General features: G+C 40.8%; 1 protein-coding gene across 3 annotated transcripts in view; it reads left to right on the top strand.

Moving 5' to 3' along the window:
- The window catches only part of CDK19 (cyclin dependent kinase 19), a 132,998-nt gene extending 114,490 nt beyond the window's left edge, over positions 1-18,508 (top strand). For 2 of the 3 annotated variants that reach the window (XM_037391224.1, XM_037391222.1), the window contains 5 exons: positions 536-608; positions 4,843-4,940; positions 6,458-6,536; positions 10,361-10,631; positions 14,269-18,508. In XM_037391224.1, the coding sequence (XP_037247121.1) occupies positions 536-608; positions 4,843-4,940; positions 6,458-6,536; positions 10,361-10,631; positions 14,269-14,438 (691 nt within the window). In that variant the 3' untranslated portion in view covers positions 14,439-18,508. The remainder of the gene's footprint in view (positions 1-535; positions 609-4,842; positions 4,941-6,457; positions 6,537-10,360; positions 10,632-14,268) is intronic. The other variant, XM_037391223.1, reaches the window with a different exon arrangement.
- Positions 18,509-22,158: the final 3,650 nt, after the last annotated feature.

The following is a 22,158-nucleotide window of genomic DNA, read 5'->3' as shown; positions in this document are numbered from 1 at the left end:
TATAGATAACCTCTGGATTTGTAGATTAAAGGCAAGGCACAGGTCATATTTATCTGGGACATTTTTGAGCTTGGGAACTGTAAGGGCTATATGGTTTGCTGCAGGTTGGGGTTAGTAAGACAGAACGCTAAATGAACTGCTCTACTAAATTGCAGCTGGAAACAACTTAATAGCTATTGTGCTATTACAATCTGCTGTATGCTTTCTGTGGCAGAGTTGCTTCAGAAAGGTAGCCTATAAACCTCAGGTTGAGTTTCTTTCTGTCATATGCCCATGTCAACAGCTTATCTATACACTGCAAAAGTTGCATGTTCCATGGAAATAATCTGTACACAGTTGATACTACTCCTGTTAGTGAAAAACACACTGTATATGTGCAACTGCTAGAGAGATATCTGACATGTTTTCTGATAGCAGGGTTTTTTAGAGTTTGCCTATTAAGGGCTGGTAAATGTTCTTGTGATCACTTGGTATGGTTGCATAGTCTTAATGCTTTATTATTTCAGAAATGTCTTTGTTTAACTGTATTTTTCAGATATGCCAATAGTAGCCTCATAAAATACATGGAGAAACACAAAGTCAAGCCTGACAGCAAAGTTTTTCTTTTGGTAGGTACAACTTGAGAAATCACTGATGATAGGAATGAAATGCATTTATTATGGTAATATATATGTCTGTTCTTCTATCTCATTCTAATGAATGCTGATGTTAAAAGAAAGCTATTTATCACTAACTGGACATTTTTGAGATGTGTTTTCTTCATATACCTTCATGCTGAGGGTGTGCTTAAACTGCTTGTATTGGAGATCTGAAAGTCTTACCTAATTAAGATCAGGAAGGTACTTGGTATACCCAGCCTTACCCTTAGTTCTGCTGTACAAATAGGATAGTGAGTATTGTATATCCCTTGATTCTGTGTTGTTTCAGAGAGCTAAAGGGCTCCCAAGAGCTAAAGAGTTTTGTGAAGAAAGGGTAGAGGAAAGGCAAAATTTAATTACTTCCTTTAGTAATTTCCCCCCCCCCCCTCCTCTTCTTCTCTCCTCTGATAACAGTCACCTCTGTTCTGTGGGTGATGCCAAACAGTATCCCTAAACACGTATTTGCTGGTTACCTAGTTGAGTCGTTCATTGTAGGTGAATAAAGGATTGCTCTGTCTAGTATGGCATTGTTTCTGGATGCCTCTGCAATGACATAGTGCTGTCTGAATTTAGGAATGAAGTTCAGAGTGATTTTGCTACTCCTGTGAACAAGGGGTCTCTGTAATGAGGCTCTTAGGGCAGCTTGAGTTCTAGTGGTCTGTTTTCAGTTATGGATTCAGCATAGCAGTCCTCTCTTTAGGTCCTGGCAAACGCTTGCTCTTTGACTTGTTAGTAGCTGCTGGCTGATGACACAAATAGAGGTGGAAACAGAACAGGCTGGTCCCAAGTGGGTGGAAGGGAAGCATTCACATAGGAAGTGTGAGACCTCAAAAAAAAAGTAATTAAAATTTCTTAAACTCAGCTTACTGGGCAGACATCGGAGTCATCTGGAGGAATAATCTAACTGAAAAGATGACAATTGTAGTAGAGACATTGTTAGTTAGCACCTGAATTTCCCTGTTTTTCTACTAAAGGTGGGGGCCACCAGAAAGCGTGGTGGAATGGCAAAGCAGCACATGGGTTGCTGTCAGTTATGTGGCTAATTCATCAAGGCTATGAACACCTAGGTTGAGAGTCGTCTTAGGAGGGTAGGCTACTTTTCAGGGGGGAAATATTAACCAGATCTCTAAAGAACACAAAACTAACCATATTTTGCCACTCCTATGGCATATTATATATATAAACAAAGAAGCTTGTCATGATAGAGTGAGACAAGGTTATTAAAAGGTAACCATACAAATAGATTGGTGTCTGCCTACGTATTCCCCTATGATTTCCAGAAGTCAAAGGGCTCTTTCTGAACATCATGAAGACTTAGCAAGTTGGGTTCTCTTAGTCAAATCTTTCTCACTGTTCATAATCAGGGATGAATAAGGACAGCTTAGTCATCAGCCACAGAGATGGAGGCTGGTCTCAAACAGATCAGTCTCCCAGAACTCTGGATAACAATGCCCAGGAACATGGACAACCTTCTTGATACCTCATTGCTGCACTGAGGAGGTCCATGTACCTAAATTGCCACAGCCATGCTACAGCAAAGAGGTTCGATACCTGCCTGCCTTGTCTTATGAAAGATCCTGAAAAACAGCAGATCTTGAAGGAATGGTGTGCATTGCTCTCCCAAATCAAGAGATTAGAAATGTGTTTGCTAATGAGCTTGGAGATACATGTATTCTGAAGGAGACTCCCTAAAACTCCTTGTTCATATCCAAAGTAGTTATGTTTTATTTTTTGAGGTAACCTCTGTCTTGCAAGGTGACCTCTGAAGACATCTACTTTGTAACCTTCATTAGTCAAGACTTTGTGCTGAGTACAGAAAGTGTGGCGGATAGGGAAAATATGGCACCAAGTAGACCGGTGCAAGATAGCAAGTGACTCGTGACAGAGGATAATATTGTGCCACTCTGCTGATTGACATTGCATGATAATGTCTACATGAAGGGCAGAATGGTTTTCATCCAGGAAGAGGCTTCTGTTCTTGCTGTCCTGGAAGGGTTACAAGAATAGTATTTATAGCTGTTGTGTCAGGCCCGTAGAGCCTGAGAGCAAGCAATCTCGAGAGCTGCTGAGAAGTATGAGACTGGTGATGAAGTCCAGTCTCACAGGCTTTCTAGTTTCTGTTAGCAGCTGCTGCCCTGAAGGCAAATAGTGCCCAGGCATTTTTTATTCACTTTCCTAGAAGCATCAGAAGCTACAGAAAACTAGACTTTGTCAACAAAAGTTGTTTTAGAGTAGTATCAGTGATAGGCAGGATATCTCGTTTGGAGTCATGTCTGTGGTATCACCTGGAATGGGCAAACTGATGATGTCCTCAGCAGTGGAGCAGGATTACTAAGGGAATGAGCAGATCATTAAAAAGTCCAAGGTATCTTTAGATCTGCTGCAGTTCATTAGCTTTATCTTTGAATGACAAAGAATACAGGTCATGTTCGGGAGGCAGTTTGTGATGACAGTGCTGTATGGCAGGAAGCTGGAGGAGCTTTCTTTTGAGCAGTACTGCAGCAACCAGTTCAGAGGAAGGAGGCCGGGGGGCAGAGCCTGATGTCCTGTACTCTTCTGTCAATGACGTCATCTGGTGCTGAAGACCAGGAGTGGCCTTATACAGAACATTAGTGTTTGTCCCTGTCCACTGTAGAGGAACTGGGGGGAAGAAATTTGCATCACCTGAAATGGTGTCACAAGCCACTAAAACTGACAAAAATTTTGCATGTAGGAGAAATGGTGACATGAAATAAAGATACTGAATACCAAAACCGTTGTCTATATTTATTGTAGCGTGTGAGGCCACTGTGTGGAGAGCCAACAGCACGTTAGAAGTTGAATTTCTTAAGGTATGCAGGAAACGTAGGGTTAAGGGTTATCTGATAACACAAAACATGGTTCAATAAGTGTGCCATGCAAACTTTCCAGGTGTGTGCAATGCAGGACCATCTTGAGGTGTATTTCTGGACAAGCGGCAGGAATCTGTTCGGGAGCTGGTTACAAATGAACTGATAGATAGAGAGACAGCCCAAATGGCCCTTTGTTGTGTTGTCAGTCTGTTGAGGTCCACAGCCCATAAAGTATTGGAGTAAGGAGAGATGGGAAGGAAGTGGCAGAAGTACAGACAATTTTATGAGACCTCATCTACAAGGTAGGGGTAACTACAACTATGAGAAAGGAAATAGAAGGAATCATCTTTCTTGATGAGGATGAGTGCTTTTCCTGAGGCTTTTTACAGTACCCCATATATATAGAATATAGAGTTGTATATCAGATTTTTTATTTATTGGAAAAAAAAGCCCCAAACACCCACGCCAAAATCATACCCTTTTGTTGAATATCCAGGGAATATTTGTTGGAGGCCTGGAAGCTAGTGTTTGAACTAAGATGCCCTTTGTAGAAGAAATTTTATTTTCACTGTTGAATTAAGAGAGGATTTTGTGAGAGCAGGATACTGTATGATGTAATTTGAGCACCCAAATTTCTTACTGCGAGTTTATCAGAATGTGATAAGTAATTACTTAAAATGTATGTTATGCCTATAATTCCTGTTTTATACTACTAATGTATTGTAATCCTCTTTTATAGCCTGCTGCAGTCAACAGCATTTTAGCTAATAAATTTATTATTGCTTTCCTCCTGGCAAGGAAGAAAGGTTACTAGGAAGGGTCTTCTCCTCCTCTTTCTCATTTCAATACCAATTAGAGTGGGATTGGGAGTTGCATGAGCGGCTGAGTGCTCTGGCTCTGGAATGCCGCCAGTGTGAGAAATGAAGATTTATTGTTTCCCTCCCTAAAGCGATATGGAGAGTCCTGGTCATGTTCAGTCTCTTCTGACACCTTTTTCCTGTTGTGTCAGCAGTACAGAACAGTATAAAAGCTATACATGTGCCACAACAAAACACCATTATTTAGAAATGATGCTTTATGAACCTTAATAGCTGGATATAGTGTTGCGTTAGCACAGTGGTCCAGCCTTAGCAATTAATATTGCCTGATACACTTTAATGTATTTCTTACATGAGAAGTGCTTCACAGCCATAGTGCTTTGATGGATGTGCATTCTAGTTCTTGGGAACTTCACTGAACAAGCAATGCTAACTTAGGCTTGTCTGGGCAAGGCACAAATAATTTAACAGTCCACAATCCAAGACATTTAACTCATAGTTGGAAAAATGATAGTTTGATAAGCTTTTTGTTATTCTTAATGTTATGCTTTGCAGCTTCAGAAGCTTCTCACTATGGACCCTACAAAGCGAATTACCTCAGAGCAGGCTTTGCAGGACCCCTACTTTCAAGAGGATCCTCTGCCTACATCAGAGTATGTATTCCCTCTTCCGCAGTCTTCAGGGGTATCTTCTTTCTGCTAAGTGCTAATCCCTGAAATGAGAGGACAGCTGAAAAATTCACAGCTTTCTGCCTGTATCCATAAGTAGTAGTAGCTCAGGCACGCTCAGCAGAAACTATTAACGTAGTACTGAAATGTCTGTATCTACTGGTGCCGGAACTGAGTGGTCGTTTACAATAGCCCAGCACCACACTAGTGCTGTAATTCTGAACGTACTACCAAAGCTAGTGTGATAATATTATTGCAGTATGTGGATAATTAATCTGTGCCCTGTTCTGTTCTGCCTTACACAGCCTCACAGAGCCCTGTTCTCCATTGCCTGGCTTCATTGTGCCTTTTCCTAGGACTAGGACACTTCTCTGGCCTACAGCCCCTTCCTGTGCCTTCTTGCACAGAGCACAGTATGAGGAGAGATCCATGATTGCCTAAAATCCCACGGTTCCTTGTTCAGAAGCTTGAGAGTACAGATTTTATATATATATATAAATATTGTAATGAAAAATCAATCTACTCAGTTTCCTAATGGCAGACTTTCACTCTTCCAGTTTTGATCCCAGTTTCCAGAAGCATGGTCGTTCTAGCACTATGATTTGTGGGAGCTGGCTGCAGAGACGCTTCCACCTTTGCTTTCACTTGCTTCCTCAGCTAGCAGGAACACTAAAAGGAGGGAACAGCCACTGGAGTGCGAAAGAGTCTAGTGAGACTAGTTGGGGTTTTTGTTTCTTTTTCTGTTTGGATAGGCCAAACATTACTAGTAGCTAGGTTAGGAACTGTTTACACACTTTAAAAAAATCACATCACATTGATTGTATTCTGAATGCTGACACAGAAATCTGAAGAAATGGATACTGGTCAAGATCTACCAGTAATCTTCTATTTAGTGTTTATCTGATACTATCCTGTGTATACCTGTAGCTCCCCACAGATTACAGGATAACATTATGGTAAGTCTCTGCCATAACATTAAGGAATGTTCCAGGTCCCATTAACCAGCTGAATTTGAAAGCTATCTTTTTTTCTCTAAACAAGACCTGAGAAGCTAATTGAAAGTAACTGCAGTTGTGATTGGCAAATACGTTGAAGGCTGCTGTAAGCCAACATGGGCTCATAAGACTTTAATACTCTTCGGATCAGGCCCTTTATTCAGTGAGCCATGCATGTTCCAACTAGGCGTTGTGGAACCTCTGACACTGTATTTGTTCATTTTGCCATCTGGATCAACAAGTGGTCGTTCTGGCATTTGGGCATGTTCAACCACGCCATGATTTCTAAATGATGACCTCGTGCCAACAGCAAAGAGGTCTGACGTGATCAGCACCTAGCTGCTGGTATCTGCTGCTGTCTTGGGTGCTCACACTGACACTCACTTATGGAAACGGGGGTCATGAAATACAAGAAATTAAATTGTGTTATATTCCCTTGTTTTTAATATAGCATTAAGTAACTGTATGTCATATGTACATATCTGTGGACTGTTTACTGTGTTTCAGTGTATTTGCTGGCTGTCAGATTCCATATCCTAAAAGAGAATTCCTCAATGAAGATGAACCTGAAGAGAAAGGGGATAAGGTATAATAAATACGTTTTTCTTTCTTTCTTTTAAGTATGCAGTAAGATAGAATCATGGTGCTACCAAATGAAAACTAATGAAAGGTGAAGAGTTAACTGAAAACTTGTTTTCTGGCAACGCTCTCTTAAAACTGCTTCCCAGACAGGTTAGAAGTATCAGATGACTTTGGGGTCTCTCAGGTGGTATCACCAGCACAGTTTGCCCTGACCTGTGGGCAATGAGCTGGATGGATTGTTTAGCTTGCTTTCAGCTGCCATCATTCCAAGGGGACCTTGCTACCTCCTCCTGCACCGCATGATGAAAACACATTATGACCACGTGAAAGGAGTGGCATTTCTATTGTGTGGCTGGCATACACCCAGCCATTTGAAAGCAGACGGCTGTCAGGGTCTCAAATAAATAGTGGCAGCTTACTTCTGGCACTACATCAGAACATTTCATCCATCTGCACACAGTTTCCTGATCATGTTTTAAGGGCACTCAGACAAAGGAGTAATGAGGAGCATGAACTTTTCTGGTAGTGACAATCTGCTCTGAGTACGCTCTTTCCCATAGCCCCATACCACATGGGCAAGAACTTGTTTGTGTGCACAGTAAGTTTTGGTGTGTTTGTAACATAATCTGACCTGCTTTGTGTGTGTAGCTTAACTTTGCTGTGTGACCACAGTGATGTCCCATCACGGTGTGAAGTCTGGACAATGGCGCTATAGTGTATGAAACAGCTTGTTATTTTTGCTTAGAAGTGTCAGTGAGACACCACAGTAATGTATAGCTAGCACTGTGAAAGAAACAGATTTTCTGTATAACACGAGAGCTAGCTGAGTTTAAAAGTATGCCTCTCCGATTTCAGACCCCTTTTGGTTTCACAGATACTGTTGAATTCTGTGCTGAGAACAAGTGGAAACATCCTGGACTTTTGTGTCCAGATTTTTATCAAAAGAGGAAACGACACCTAAGCAGAAATACTTGAAGTCCTGGTACTGATTTGGTTGTAATTTTAGTACTAGCATTGCTTCAACTCTCACAGCTTCAAAAACAAGAACAAACCTTATGAATTAAAATGACTTGGCTTTTGTTAAGTCAGTGCATTTAAAAGTATCTGTCTTTTTCTGGGAGTGTTGGGGGGGACACTGGCTGTTTTATACAAAACAGCCATTATTTAAATAGTCTTTGGGTTGTTGGGGACAGTCAGTATTATGCCACTCTTTTTTTTTTTTTTTTTAGCCCATTTAGGTAATGTACGTCACACCATTACTCATTGAATGTGTTTCCCACAGTGTAGGAAATGTGAAAGTAAAGCATGTCTCTGAACATTTGGATCTGTGCATGTTTTTGTTTCTTTATGATGTTTTGCAAGTGAAAGGAGATTTTTTTTTTTTTAAAAAGTGTTGTTTCTGGTTTGTTTATAAACCATATATATCTGTATAGTCCTTTGGAAACCCAGAGGAGTTCTCAGTGTTTGTTAGTTGGAACTGGCATTCGAGTTGAATAACCTCTAACCATAAGCATCCGTCTTTGAAATTGTTAGTTGTTAGTCAGCAAAGCTAAAATGGCATTTGTAAACAAAATAGAAGATTCTCTTCTCCTTCAGATTTTGTTAGGCAATTTTCTGCTGGGGGATTCATTTCTAGGTAGTACTGAATTTAATTTTGGTAATTTGTGCCTGAGAGATGACACATGATAATATGTTCCTAACTGTAGACCTCAACAAGTTATTCATTTAGGAACCACCATGAACTGGGACCTGAGGACAATTTTGTTGCTGATGTAAGCTGGTTCTGTGCACTAAGGTGGTGCAGCTAGACCCCAGCCACAGTCTGACAGGGGGGATCTCAGTCTCTGCCCAGGCAGTAGCAGTAGTAGCTGCACGAAGAGCAAGTTCAGAGTAATCAGGTACATTTTTGTGCTAATATCCAAAGTGTGAAACACGGGACCTAGGATAAACTGTTGTCTTTATTTGTGAGACTTCCTGCAAGATTTGTTTAAAACATAACAAAATTTCAGGTTTTCAGCTCTCACAGTAGCAACCACTTCATTGCATCCAAACACCTCTGTAAAAAACACAAATTTCAGAATTCTAGCACAAATACCACCTAGTTATGGGTGTTTGTTTCAATAAGTGAAGCTCAACCATTACGAAAAGATAAATGCTTCTAACAATTTGTTTTTACAAGCTAGTAACTTCTAAATTTTTGAAGTTTAAATCTCCTGGGAAAGAGAATCTGACTGAGATGGGATTTGAGGACTACAAGCAGGAGGATACATCGTTGGTTTTGCTAACTGTGAAATGGAAATGCAAGCCACTTCTGAGTCCTTGAGATGCAACACTTCTTTGTAATCGTAATGAAGACTCATTGCAGATTTCCTCTGAATTATCTTGGGAGGGCCGTTGTGATGAATGGCATAGATACAGATCTTTTATGTCATTTATCTGAGGTAACTAAATGCCTTTTAGTGATTGGGGGCATCAAGAATTTTCTGCTAGCGGCAACTGGTTGTCATGATTTCTGAGAACTATTAAAATGTTTTTTATAAAAGGCTACCATACTAAAGCTTTGATAATTATATAAGCAGATATTCTAGAAAAAAAGACTATCCTGAAATGTTCCCTACAGTATACTGGGGGGGAGGGGTAGTAAGGTTTTTAATTCAAGCCATGACAATTGTAGTTTGGTTTTTTGTCATGATGAACAAGGGACATATCTCGATTTAGAGTGAAATCACTTTTCTTTGCAATTCTTTTAATGTGCTTTAGTGCTCTGATGGAGGAGCCATCCCTGGTACTCAAAAGCAGACAAATGAGTGGGCTTTCCATGTAGTTCTCTTAACTAGAGAGGCAGAGCTGCCCTCTGCTGTTTCTAACGTTCCTTCCAGTTCCCTCATACTCTCTTTAGTCTGTAGCCCGCTGAAGCCGTAAGAGTACATGTCTTTGCTCTTGGGTTCTCCTTAATTTTTTTCTTCCTTTTGTGGCACTTCTCTCTCTTTGTCTCTTTCCTGCTGCGTCCCAGTGGTCTCTTAATTGTTTGGCTTCTCTTCCGGTGCTGGTTTCTCCTTCCCTTGCCAATTTTCCTTCAGCTGTTCCCTCCTCTTGTTGTCTTCAACTGGTTTGTCTCTGGTCATTTCCACTTTTCTGCTATTTCAATAAGATTTTCTGACCCTATACATAGCACACCATGCTGGCCATATTCCCAGTATACTGGTCTTTACAAGGGTACTTAAAAGCACAGGAGAGCAAACAGTAATGGAAACCTGTTCCTGTTCTGCCACAGAATTTCTCCTCAACACCTGGAGAAAATTACATCATTCTCTGGGTCTTAATTGCTTACTTTTCTGGTAGTAATGCTGCCAGCCTCCTTCAGGTTACCTGTAATATCATTGTGAAAGTTTGAAAAGTGGTTTTGATTCTGAGTGAACAAGGTTGTGAAGCACTTAAAATAATTACGGTGGTTAACGTCTGCTGCTGAGCACTAGTGACATTCGGGGGTTTGATTCAGTTCATTTGGTGATTACTGTTTTATAAACGGTTCCTTCCATAGCCCTTCTTGGAGCGCTTGCTAGCTGTAGGAGGCACTAGACTGTCCTTCCAGCTTTAGTCTAGCTTGCATTTGTTAAAAAAGCAAAACGACCACAAATGAGATACCCCACAAAGCATGCAAGCGTGTACTGAGGACCATTTTCTCTGACACACAGCTTGCTGTGTTTTTCCCACAAGCTGGTGGGCCTGCCCCTTCTCCACAGGCACCACGGTGCCGGGGCTGACAACTCCACAAAGCTCACAAACTAGTCAGAGCAAGTGACCGTGTTGTGTTGCTTCTTCCCCTAGAATCAACAGCAGCAGAACCAACATCAGCAGCAAACAGCACCTCAGCAGCAGCCGCATGGCAGCGCCGCCGCAGCCACAAGACGCAGCAAGCAGAACAGCGCCCAGACCAACGGGACAGCCGGGGGTGCTGGCGCGGGAGGAGGGGGCGCGGGCGCAGGGCTCCAGCACAGCCCAGGACTCCAGCCTCAACCAGGTGCCTCCAAACAAGAAACCACGCATAGGGCCTTCCGGCAACTAACTCAGGCGGGCCTGTCATGCCTCAGATTATCAGGTATCTCTTGAGTTTTTGCTGCTTCTGATACACTAGGGCCAAATATCATTTCCCCCCTTCCCCGCTGCAAGAGCAGATCATGTTTTAATGAATTTCTCATGTAACCTGAGCAGCATGCTATGAATATATTAGATAAAAATGTGAGGTCAAAGGTTTAAACTAAAAAAGTTTATTCTGGTGGTTAGTAGTTTTCAGTAGAGTACCGGTTACCTGTTGTATCTGCTGCACCCTGTGAAGTGTTGAGGACTAGTACACTCCAGGAAAGCACATAAATATATGATTAACTGTGTGTTTGAGAGTAATCTTACTGAAGCCAGTGGAACTATTTCATGCATGTAGATGCTCCATTAGATCAGTTTCAGGGTACTGGCTCTGGCAGTATTAAATCCCAATGTGAGAAGCAGAAGTTAGAACTAGGCTCTCTCATTTGGTTCCGCTTCATTTTACCCCATGTCATCCATGCACGGGGTGATTCTGTAGTTTATTCTAGTATCTTGCTAAGTCTACTTCTAATGTTCAAGAACAAATGCACGTTAGCACGGGAATGATACTTCAGTTCCATCGGTATGATTCATGCTGAAGTAGGGGCACAGAGAGACGCATGTGTTTGTGTACAGGAGTTGAATAGATTTCATGTTTTCCAGTACAGTAGCATCATAAGTAAAAGCAGTATCACTGAATTATTTTGGATTTGCATACTTGTTTTGCTTACTAGAATTACATTTTCCACTGAAAAATGTGGCTTACACTAAATATAGAAAGCATTGAATTACCAGGATCTCAGTACTTGTGAGCTTATACTTGCTGGGACAGTAATAAGTTGAAAGCAGATAAAAAAAGGTATCTATTAAAGGTAGATTTTAAAAGATGTTAGAGATTCTGTGTGCTGCTAGCATTTGAGAGGCTCCCACCTTAGCAATGGTCAGTTTCAGGCTGCTTTAAACTTAAATTAACTAACTTTTAAAAACCCAGCTCTGGAGTTGCCTTGACTTATCCCTCCAGACCTTCCCATAGACAATTGATTTCTCAGTGCCAGACATTTTTCTCCCGTTTCTGTTTTACTCTTAATTACAAATGATCATGAAGGCATTGAGGGCAATTTAAGGGTAAAGACACTAGGTTTCTTTTTTGAAAAGTTCCAGACAGGCTTGAGGCCTGGACAGATCACTGTAGCTGTCTTGACTACACAGTATTTATGGCTGCCCTGTTTTGGTCTGTATTTTGAGGACTGGTGTGCTGCATTTGATGATATCCAATATAGAATCCAATACAGCTCTCCAAATTGTTGGCAAATTCCTCCTTACAAGTCGCTAGCAGTTTAACTATAAGTGTTTTTCACATTGTTATAGATATTATTTTTTTTCTGCCCCCTTGGCTCTTTCCTTCTAATTTTAACAGCACAGGCATCAAAGCGATGATCTGTTTCCCTTGTGTCACTCACGAAGTTGTATGGTCTGATTATCCGTTTTTTACACTTGCCTTTGGCTATCTGCCCTTAAATTCTAGCTGACTGTCTTCTGTTCCAGAAAGGAATGTCTGCAATTTGTCCAAGTCTGACTTCATTTAAAAACAAATTCTCTTCTGTGGAACAAAAATAAGCATGGGCAAGTTAATGCATCTTCTGTCGTTCTGGCATTAATTTTAATCATTATTAATCTTATTCAGAAGTAGAAGGAAGATTCCCTTGCTTTGAGTTTCATTTAGCTTGTGATCTAAGTCTCAGTTGAAATTTTTTTACAGTTCACCAACCTCAACATACATTGCTTCCACAAATGTCAGCTTGAATCCTTGTTGAATTTTACTGAGCATTCCTTAAGGACCTTGGGTGTTTGGCTTAGCATGGTGAGCTGATGTTTTTCATCCAGAACAAGTTCCCTGTAAAGTCACGGTATTTATCACAATTCTGTTCTTTTCGTTAGAAGTTGCAAAAACTTGCAGAATTTTGAGGACAAATTCCAGGTTTCAGATGCTCTGTACAATCTAACCATGCAGGCCAAGCATAATCTGGTTACATACCGTAACAGCATACATACGCTGGGAGACATCTCTTCCAAAGCCAGCGTGCTGAGCTGTATCTTCCAAACTGACCCTCACAAACAGGTGAAGTACTACGTGCAACTAGTAGTATATTGTTATTATACTGATACACAGAGGTCTGCAAGACTGGATCGTTATCTCTCTCTCTCTCTCTCTCTTCAGCCTCGCTGTGCTTCACCTTGAAAGCAACTTCCATATTCCTACTTTAGACAGAACACAGAAAAAGTAATGGGATAGTTTTAGGGTTTAGTGTTACACAATTTATTTAAATTGTAAAGCTATGTACAGAAACAAAGGGCAGAAGTGTTTTATGCTGCCTGAACTTTAGGTTCCTGCTCTTCACCATCCCAGTGAAAAGCTGTCAGGAGGTTTTCATAGCTCTCCTGGTGGGATCCAGTGGCTAGATGAAACCCCTCCCTGACTGGGGTATTGCCTCCGCTGAGCAGATTCTTCATCTGCGGAGGATGTGGTATTCTTACGGACCCACTGTCTCCACGTGATTTCCATTCAGAACTCAACTTCTTCAGAGTCTTTCTGTACTCATAATCCTGATATTTAATCAGAATGTAGGTTCTAACACTTTTCCTAGATGATTGCTGTTGGCCACAGTCTTGCCGATGACCCTTCGACGCAGCCAAGTAGAACCATCAACTAGACAGTGAAACAGAACTCTATTGAATGGCTGCCGGACCCTGCATTTAACTTGACTGGAAACAAACTGTTTGCTGACTGCAAATAGTTTTGGGGTGGTTTTTTTTGTAGACTTCCTTTCTTGTGGGCTGGGGTGGGGTTTACCTTGCTAGAGAGTCTCCTGTCCGTTGAGCAGTACTTTTCATGCAAATGATTTGCAGCTTGCATTATTATGCAGCTTTACCTTATTGCAGCTCATTGTTAATTCTGGACAGGAATGGATATGGTAATAAAAGGGAAAATTCAGCTGGCTGGAGGTCACAAGTGATCCGTGAATTTGGCTGCTGAGCTAACATCCCAGACACTGGAGGGGGAAAGAAAAACATTCGGGAAAAGGTGTTAGGTTATTGCGCACACACACATGCCCATCTTTACGCAATTGTCCAGTAGTAAGGCAGCAGGTTGAAGGCTTACCTGAAATTAAATTATTTTATCTTACTGGACATTTTTTCATTTATATAAATCGAGTAACTCTTAGGTTTTGGTTGGTTTTTTTCTCAGGAACAGAATAATTTGTTTCTCTGTAACATAGTATTATCTATCTCAAAAAGGGTTTGTGGCCTCAGCCGTTGGTTTTGCATTAATAGCACCTAGAATAATGATAGCCGTAAGTTTAACGAAACAGTTGAATTTGAAATGGAATTGCTCTTTCTTGTTATTTCCTTCAAAAAGTGGGTGTGTAAATGCTGTATTTCTAGGTGTCTGCCAGTGACCTTGTGTATTTTGTGTGCTGTGGTAAGTGATTGCATATCAGGTTGATTACTTGGTTTATGGGAGCTTAAACAGTAACACTGTCAGCTTCTCCAGCAGTCAGATTTTAATGAGCTTCAGAGAGGTTCAAAGTTTCCTGAGCTGCATAGTACTGACAGGCTGGTTTTCATTCCTCTGATCCCGCTCTCTTTTCCTGCAGCACTCCAGCTCACGCCTGAGTTACCAAAGCAACATTCAGGGATCTTCTCAGTCCCAGAGTACAATGGGCTATTCCACGTCATCTCAGCAGAGCTCCCAGTATCACCCAATCTCATCAGTCTCACAGGTACTGAGAGGGCTAACAGGCTGCACTCGGAAAGGAAAGACTAAAAGCCAGAAGACTCCAGCAATATGAAGTTCATAATGATGAGAACCAAAAATACAACTGTGATGCAGAATCAAAGTTCATGATGACAAAGGAAAACTTCACTCACTGAAGACTTTTCCCTCCTCCCCCGCCCCCCCCATCCCTTTATCGCCATAAAGGAGATTCTCGTGAAGTTTTCCTTCCTCCCTGCCCTCTGCATGTGCTCCATTGTGGTTACTTAATGACCCTTCTGATCTGAACCCAGCACTTAACTTCTTTACCTTTGGAATTTGAAGGATTCCTGGTGCACCTTCCTTATGCTGTAGTGATTGCCATAAATCTGTCTTTTCAATCTCTTTGATGGGATTTTAAAGTTTTAAAATCTTGAACTCCCAGGCTTTCAAGCTTGTATATAGTTAGTTTTATACTAGGCAAACCAGTTTAGCTATACAGGTTATTGCACCTTTTTAAAGCACTATGTTATTTTCACAGGATATTACTGTTTTGCTCATGGATGTCAAGAACAGCAAAATTTTACTGTTCCAGAGTATTTTACTATTCTGTTTTTATTAGTCTAGTTTTCAGGCGAGCTCTTAAAAATAAAAAATTTAAAAAAAAAAATTTAAAAAAGAAAAAAAAAAAAAAAAAAACCCACCCAAGTCTCTGCAGCAACAAATATGCTTCATGCTACTGGACATGCCAAACAGAAGATTGCTGATATTCTTAACTCATTCACATTGAATTCTTGAAATCACAGTGATCATGCTCTGACTAGTTTTAAATTAAGCATTATTTTAAATGAAACCAGGACAGTCACATAAAAAAAGAGATGGTTTCAGGATCTGCTGGAACAGAGGAATGGAATGTCTTCCAGGCTGGACACCCAAATAGTCAGGAAAATGTATTTACTGCCCTCGAGTCTCAGTAGGATTGTGGATGATGGGCTTGTTTTTCTGTTAAGCAGCTGATTAATGTATGTGAGAGTTCTATAAATTAGCTTTCTTTCACATTCCCTGAGTCAGTTTTCTAAATATAAAGGTGACAGAAGTACTACGACTTGCGAAAAACAATGCATTTAATCATTTTTTATGTTTAGAATTAATAATTAAGAAACATTATTGTGCAGTTTGAAAAGCATGTTGAAGACTTTTCCTTTTTCATGTTTATAATACATATTCTGTGTCCCTCACCCTTGCTGTGATCTACACCCAGATTAGTTACACCAGATGGGCTTGATTGCACTGAAATGTTTCTTTTTCCCCTAGAGCAACATGTTTTGATGTGCCTAAGGACTGTACGTGGATGGTAGCTGGCCGAAAATCCCAGTAATTAAGCAAGAGTTCAGAAGCATAATCAGAGGATTATGTCCCACTTCTGCCCACCCCCGTTATTCGGAGAGACACAACATGTACATTTGGGACAGCTTCGTTTCCTTCCGCCTTCAGAACTACGGCTGGCTCTTGTTGCCGAAACCTGGACAAATGCACTTTAGAAAACTATCGCACTGTAACATCACGTGAGCTTCTCCACTTGGTGTCCAGAGAAGCGGTGAAGTTGAGAGAGGTTTATATGTACGTGGCTATGTTCCAGCTTTTTTAAACCTGCAGGCTGTTCTCTTTTGTCCTGTGTCCATACAGAAAGATTGTATGTACCTGTACACCATCCTCCTGAAGTTGTGATCCAGACCTAGCAGGCGATGTAAATCTGTTTGCTCTGAGGAGAATGCTTTTTTTCATCACAGCTAGCACATAGGTCTTTCTACCTTTAGTGTCCCCTTAGTCCTCAAAATAAGTTGTTTTCATACCTTTTTGGGAGCAGTTGGCTTGCTTTGGCCACATTCCCCTCATGTGGGTTTTGACAACACCCATCTTCTCTGGAAAGGCAACTACAACCTGCTTTTGGCATCAAATGGGTGAGACAGGTGGTGAAACCTGAAAGAAGCACTCTGAAGGAGGAAAATTTATTCCTGGAAAAATCATCTCCCAACGGATGCTTTCAAGTGTCAACCTGACATGCTAAATATATGCATACCCTGGTAGCCTCCTTTGAAACGAACAGATTTTTAATGTTCCTTTATTTTATTTCATTTGAGTCTGGGGTTACTTCTTTCATCATGTCTCACCTCTTACTGGTTAGGATGAGGTACCTTTGAGCTAATGGATATTTGGCCATGCCCGTAAAGTAACATATTTTGTATTTTGGTGACTGAATGTCACATTCCTGGAAATTCCCCTTTGGTAGAGTATCTTTGTCCCCTCCTGTTCTTGTCCCCCCTTCTGTCACTAAAAATCTTTTTGTCTTTTCCATTATAGTTACCTACCGTTTTCTTCTCCCTGCTGTGAACTGCAGCTGATCATCAAACTTCACTGTAATGTCAGGAGGTGCAGAAAGACTATTACCGTATGGTAATTAAGGCGGACTCTTGTGCCAATAAGGCCAAAATCATGGTGTAGGTTAATCGTATTTTGAGTATGAAACTTCACAGCAATGTTAGGGTGCTTTAATTGAGTGAGCTTCCAGCTTCTAGCGCAACTGCCATGACTCTCTCTAAGCTGAACTGGTGTTCTGCCTTGGTTAGGTCTGCTGGATGACCACGCACTGCTCTCTCTTAGCTTTTGTGGGACACGAAGCCAAGCTGACTGACTTGGTTGCCTTCAAACTCACAACTGGGAGGAGAGCAAATAAAAGCAAAAGTGTTTGCTGCAAATGTAGGCTGTGCACACTCTCTTAGTTCCTTCTGATGGTGAAATAGTTCACCTTTCTTGGGCGCGTGCCGCACGTTGCTGGGGTGGGTGTCAGTCGTAGTGGACGAAGCCTTGCTTTCCAGGGCTCATCGCGGGAGGTACAAACGCTCTGCTTTCGGAATTGGATCGTGCAGTGTGTCGTGGGAAGCCAGGACCATGTCATTTTTATGTTCTTTTTTGCCTGTACAGTTTCCTTAGTACTCATAGCTCTGTCTTGCCCCTAACCTTTACACCCTCACCAAAGTGTTTCAACCCCCCCACCAAGAGAGGCAGGTGAGCCAGCAGAGTTCTCCATCCCCCCGCCTGGTGGGAGAGAGCGGGCCACCGCGTACAGCTTTTCCTATCGTGCTCAGAGGAAACAAAACACGTGGGAGGTGCATGGGATGAGCAGCCTGGCCCGCATCGGTGAAGTTTATGTAGCACAAACTGCACAATGAAGGAAAAATATAGGGGAAGCTGCGAGTCCTGCACTGTATCTGTGACACTGTATCGGGGAGGGGAGGGAAGAGCATTCATAGCGGGGGGGTGGTGGAAGCTAGAAGTGTTGTTCCAAATAGTATATAATTTTATATAAACATAATAAGCTTAGTTCACCTTCATAATCTTCAGGAATGGTACTTTAACTCATTAAGCAAAGAATTGTTTTAGGATTAATAAATGTATTGTACATAAGGCCCTACGTAATCTTCTAAAATGTCGCCCAGACAGGAGCGATGTGTCATTACTATATGAAAAAAAGTCCTTAATGCACTGTTATCTCCTAAATATTTAGTAGTAACTTACTACTATTTAATTTTTTTAAAAATTTGTCTTGTGTAGACACTAAAAGTATTACACAAAATCTGGACAGAACATGTCCTTTTTAACAGCAATTTAAAGAACTTTTATCTATGTAAGGTAGTAACTTTTCAAATTGTTCTAGTTGTATTTTCCCATGTTTACTATTTGTGGAAGTGTGCCTGTCTCTATTCAGTTATTTTTTTTTCTAATAATTTCATGCAAGCCTTCTTTCATTTTTGTAGTTTCATTAGAAGTACTGTGTATGCGCCTCATGCTGCCACCCAAACTTTGCCGCTCTAGATCTGTGGTGGCCAACATTTGGCAGTGCCTCTGCCAATGGGCTAGCAAAACACCAAAGCAAAATACTTGTTTTCATTTAGAGTTGAGAGTTTACTGCTTTTAAGTTGTCCCTGATGTCACCCTGACATGACTGTTAAACCTTAAACTATGAGTTCATTGCATTTATTTATATTCTTGGTTGTAATGAAATGGAATTGACTTTGCTTCAGTGTGAATTTTTTTAATAAAATAATATACATTTGTAATAATAATAAAAAGTTCAAATCAAATAAGCGTGCTGAAAAGTTTTTGTAAACATTGGCTTTGGGCTACCAAGAGGGAAAATATAGCCCACAAAATTGCAGTTGTAATTATATTCAGGATGTTTATGATATACACCACACAAAACAAAGCTTGCAAAACCTCAGAGTTGAAATTACAGCTTTTAAAATGCCCACGAGGATATTCATGGGTATGTGTCTATCAAAATAGAATGGAGCCTTATGGAAAACAGAATCAGTGGAGTGGTTCTCTTAGGTTTTGCCCTCTGCTTAAAAGTACTCTGGCATGCCACACTGATGCCCTTCTTGAGATTCATTATTACTTGTGTGACAATCCTATAGATGTGTCTGCTGGGGGGAAAAAAAAAAAGCAAGCTGGTTTACTGCATTTTAAAACTAAACATCCTCTTTTTCCTCCTGCTGGACCTTAGCGGATTTCAAGTGTTTTGGGTGGCAACATGGAAAACATGAGCTAGAGCATATCGGTGAGTTTTCAAAGTGGGGTTTTGTGTGCTTTGCTAGTTTGTGTGTTTCTGTTCCATCTAACCGTTGTTTCACAGATGGACGGTTAACTTCTTCCAAAAATGTCACTTGTCTTCTCCATAACAGTTGCATGGGTAAGAATGGTTGGGATTTGCACTACCAATCACATTAAGAAAGAGGTTTCCATTTCTGATGTGCCCTTTGCACAAGGGGGAGAACAGAGTAGCCTTTTGCCAAAAAACTTAGTCTGCATCTCGATACCTCATGGATAGAGAGCTGTTGCTTCAGTCTCAGCACAAACAGCATCCCCAGCTCTATAACCCTCATAGTTTGCTTTTTGCTTCTGCTGTCCTGTTTGTTGGTGGGATTCGGCTTAGTCAGCAGCCTTGACTCGGATGTCCTTCTGAAAACGTCCGATGTTGGCTCTGTCCCAGTCTTCATTCTTCTGCAGCATCTCTCACTGTTCTTCTTACCTGGTCCTAAAATTTACAGTCCAATCCATACAGCCTCATCGTACTGACCTGAATTATGGTGTCATCTCTCTTTCTGTCCTTGACAGCCAGACAGCTTGCATTTCACAGCCATTCAGAAAGTTGCAGAGTAGGTTGTTTATTAGTCTCTTGCTTTGACTTGTAAAGCTGCTCTCCTCACTCGCACATCACGAGCCTGCTATTACCCCATCTCTCTTATTCAGGTTATCTAAGTTAACTCCGTCTGATCATCCCAGCAGGTCAACCTCTAAACCACCCATTTTTAGATTTCAAAAAAAGCTTTTTTATGCTCTTTTTCCAATTGTTTCAAATTCCTGAAGACCTGTTGCATAAATCTCTGAAAAATTCTCTCCTAGGTGCCTTCTGCATCCTTCATTAAAACCCTTTGGCTTTGATGTCTGCAGAAATTTAATGTTTTAAGCTACTGGTGTGCTCTAAGTCATACCTACTGCGAAAACTCCCAGTGTTTCATTACGCCCTCCAGTCTATCTGCATCCATCGCCTTCTTGTACACCCGTTGTAAGCTGCCTGAGACGGGAACAGTCATTTTGTCCTGATACAGTAGCTTTGTGACTGGCACTTGCAGGCACTCTGTGATGCAGGTAATAATCACTGTAATATCATCGTTTCTTACTCCTGGATGATACGCAGTGGAGGTGTGAGGAGTAATTGCAATTTTCTGTTTGAACACAAAAAGCATCGTATTGGTGCCAAGTACTGATTTAATCTAGCTAAAGATGGAACTTGAGCAAGCATTATTCCAATAGCCAGCAAAGGTTAATGATGGTTTATCTGTAATATTTTTTTAAGAAGTAGGTACTGCTTTTTTACATTCCAGACAACTTCATGCCCTTGTTTAAGATTGCAGAAAAAACAGAAACTTTGGTTTATTTTGGTATTTTTATAGTAATACAGAAAATATTATTGCGTGATAACTACAATGATTTTTTCATTTGCAAGCAACGTTTATTAGAACAGTAGTTGTTCAAGCTGGATTAAAACCACCAGCAAAGTTATGAAAGGTGGGTGCACAGTCATAGCTGAGCTGATGAAATTGCTGTGGGAGTACCACAGTTGTTATGTAACAGATATCCAAGATAATCTGGAGTAGGTGTTTAAAAACATAATAATTACTGTTATTTGAAGTCTGAAAGTAATGCCAACGTACCTAATATTTTTTATATAATGTACTTCCCTTGGAATACTGCTATAGGATCAGTTTTTCTAGCTTTTTATTATTGTATGGACTGTAACAGGCCATTTCTGTGATTATTTTGTAGCATGTTCTTCGAAGTATCTTGAAGAGGACAGCAAACGTGAGAGTATGTAATTTTCACGTGTACATTGCAGACACTGAACACATGGCTGAATAAAGTATTCAGCAATACATTCCATTAGCTAAAATGTCTTTTCATGATGCTTAGTAAGAAGTTACGTGAAACTTCCAACTGGTGTTTGAAGTCACTGAAGAAAGGATACCTTTGCCCCAGTTCATCATCAGAATGGAGTTTTGCTTTGCTTGCGCCAGCAGTAAATGTTATGAATAAGTTAGTAAAGGAGAATCTGTATTATTTTTTAAACATGGCTTTTTAAAATAAGGAACAAAAAAATCAGGTAGTTGTTACTGAGTCTTGGATGTGATGTGGTAGCCAGCAATAACGCATTTTATGCAATCTCCATTCCACAGACTGATCATGGGGCCTAAGTAATAAGAACCCCAATATGTGAAGCACTGAAGAAAGGAATTCTTCATACCTTTCATCAGCAGATGAATTTTTAATTATGGGCCAGATCCTACTTAATGATGTATGGCTCAGACGTCCTTTCCGTGGCCTGCATTTGAGCCTGCATTGGTAAGATTCTTCCCTACATCCACAAATAGCAAATCCTTGGGATGCTGGGGGGGAGCAGGGGGAGGAGTTGAAATGCACAGCCTTTTGATTTTGTAATTAAGTTTTAGTGCTAGCAAGTTTAGGTGTCTGAAGAACATGAACAACTTTTAAATACATTTAAACGTGGTTTTCTGAACATTTACATGGTTTAAAATACTTTCTACCCTAATGTGGGCAAGGCAGCGCAGCCCTGCTCGGGGAAGATGACCTCTAACTCTGTGTGCTTGACCTGGTCAGGGGCACCACTGTCAATTCGGAGTCTTGCAGACAATTTACACAAGTGGACACTGAACTTTAAGCTTAGGTCACACAGATCGGTTGAGAAGCAATCAGCTTTTAAAAAGAAACTTTCTTGGCTGAAAGGTGAGCCAGAGAACTGCAAAATTAAGCTTAAAGGTTTACTGCAAAAGGCTTCTGTAGTCCTCCAGTTTGACAGATAGTGCTATGAGATTATTGTAAATAGTCAGATCATATTATTATTGCTAGGCTTCACAGTTCAGAAACATCTGTTGTTGGTCTTGCCATTATCTAATATGGTGTAGAATGAATAGTTTGCGAAATTATGATTTTCTGTTTTCAACCTATTTTAATTGTATGACCTCTTCATGCAGTGGTACAGAAGAAAGGAGGACGGTTTCCAAGAGCTTGGTTTTGGCAGTAAAACTCAGAATGTTGACTTGCTAACAAAGAGGGACCAGAGGAGCTCAGGCTTCTCCCTTGCTGATGTCCTCCTTTCACTGTAGCAGAGGAGATTCAAGCAGGCAGATCGTATCATGGTTTTGTGTGGTAACTG

Source organism: Falco rusticolus, chromosome 6 (assembly GCF_015220075.1).
Source record: "Falco rusticolus isolate bFalRus1 chromosome 6, bFalRus1.pri, whole genome shotgun sequence".
NCBI classification, from domain to species: domain Eukaryota; kingdom Metazoa; phylum Chordata; class Aves; order Falconiformes; family Falconidae; genus Falco; species Falco rusticolus.
This window is presented reverse-complemented; position numbering and strand designations above follow the sequence as displayed.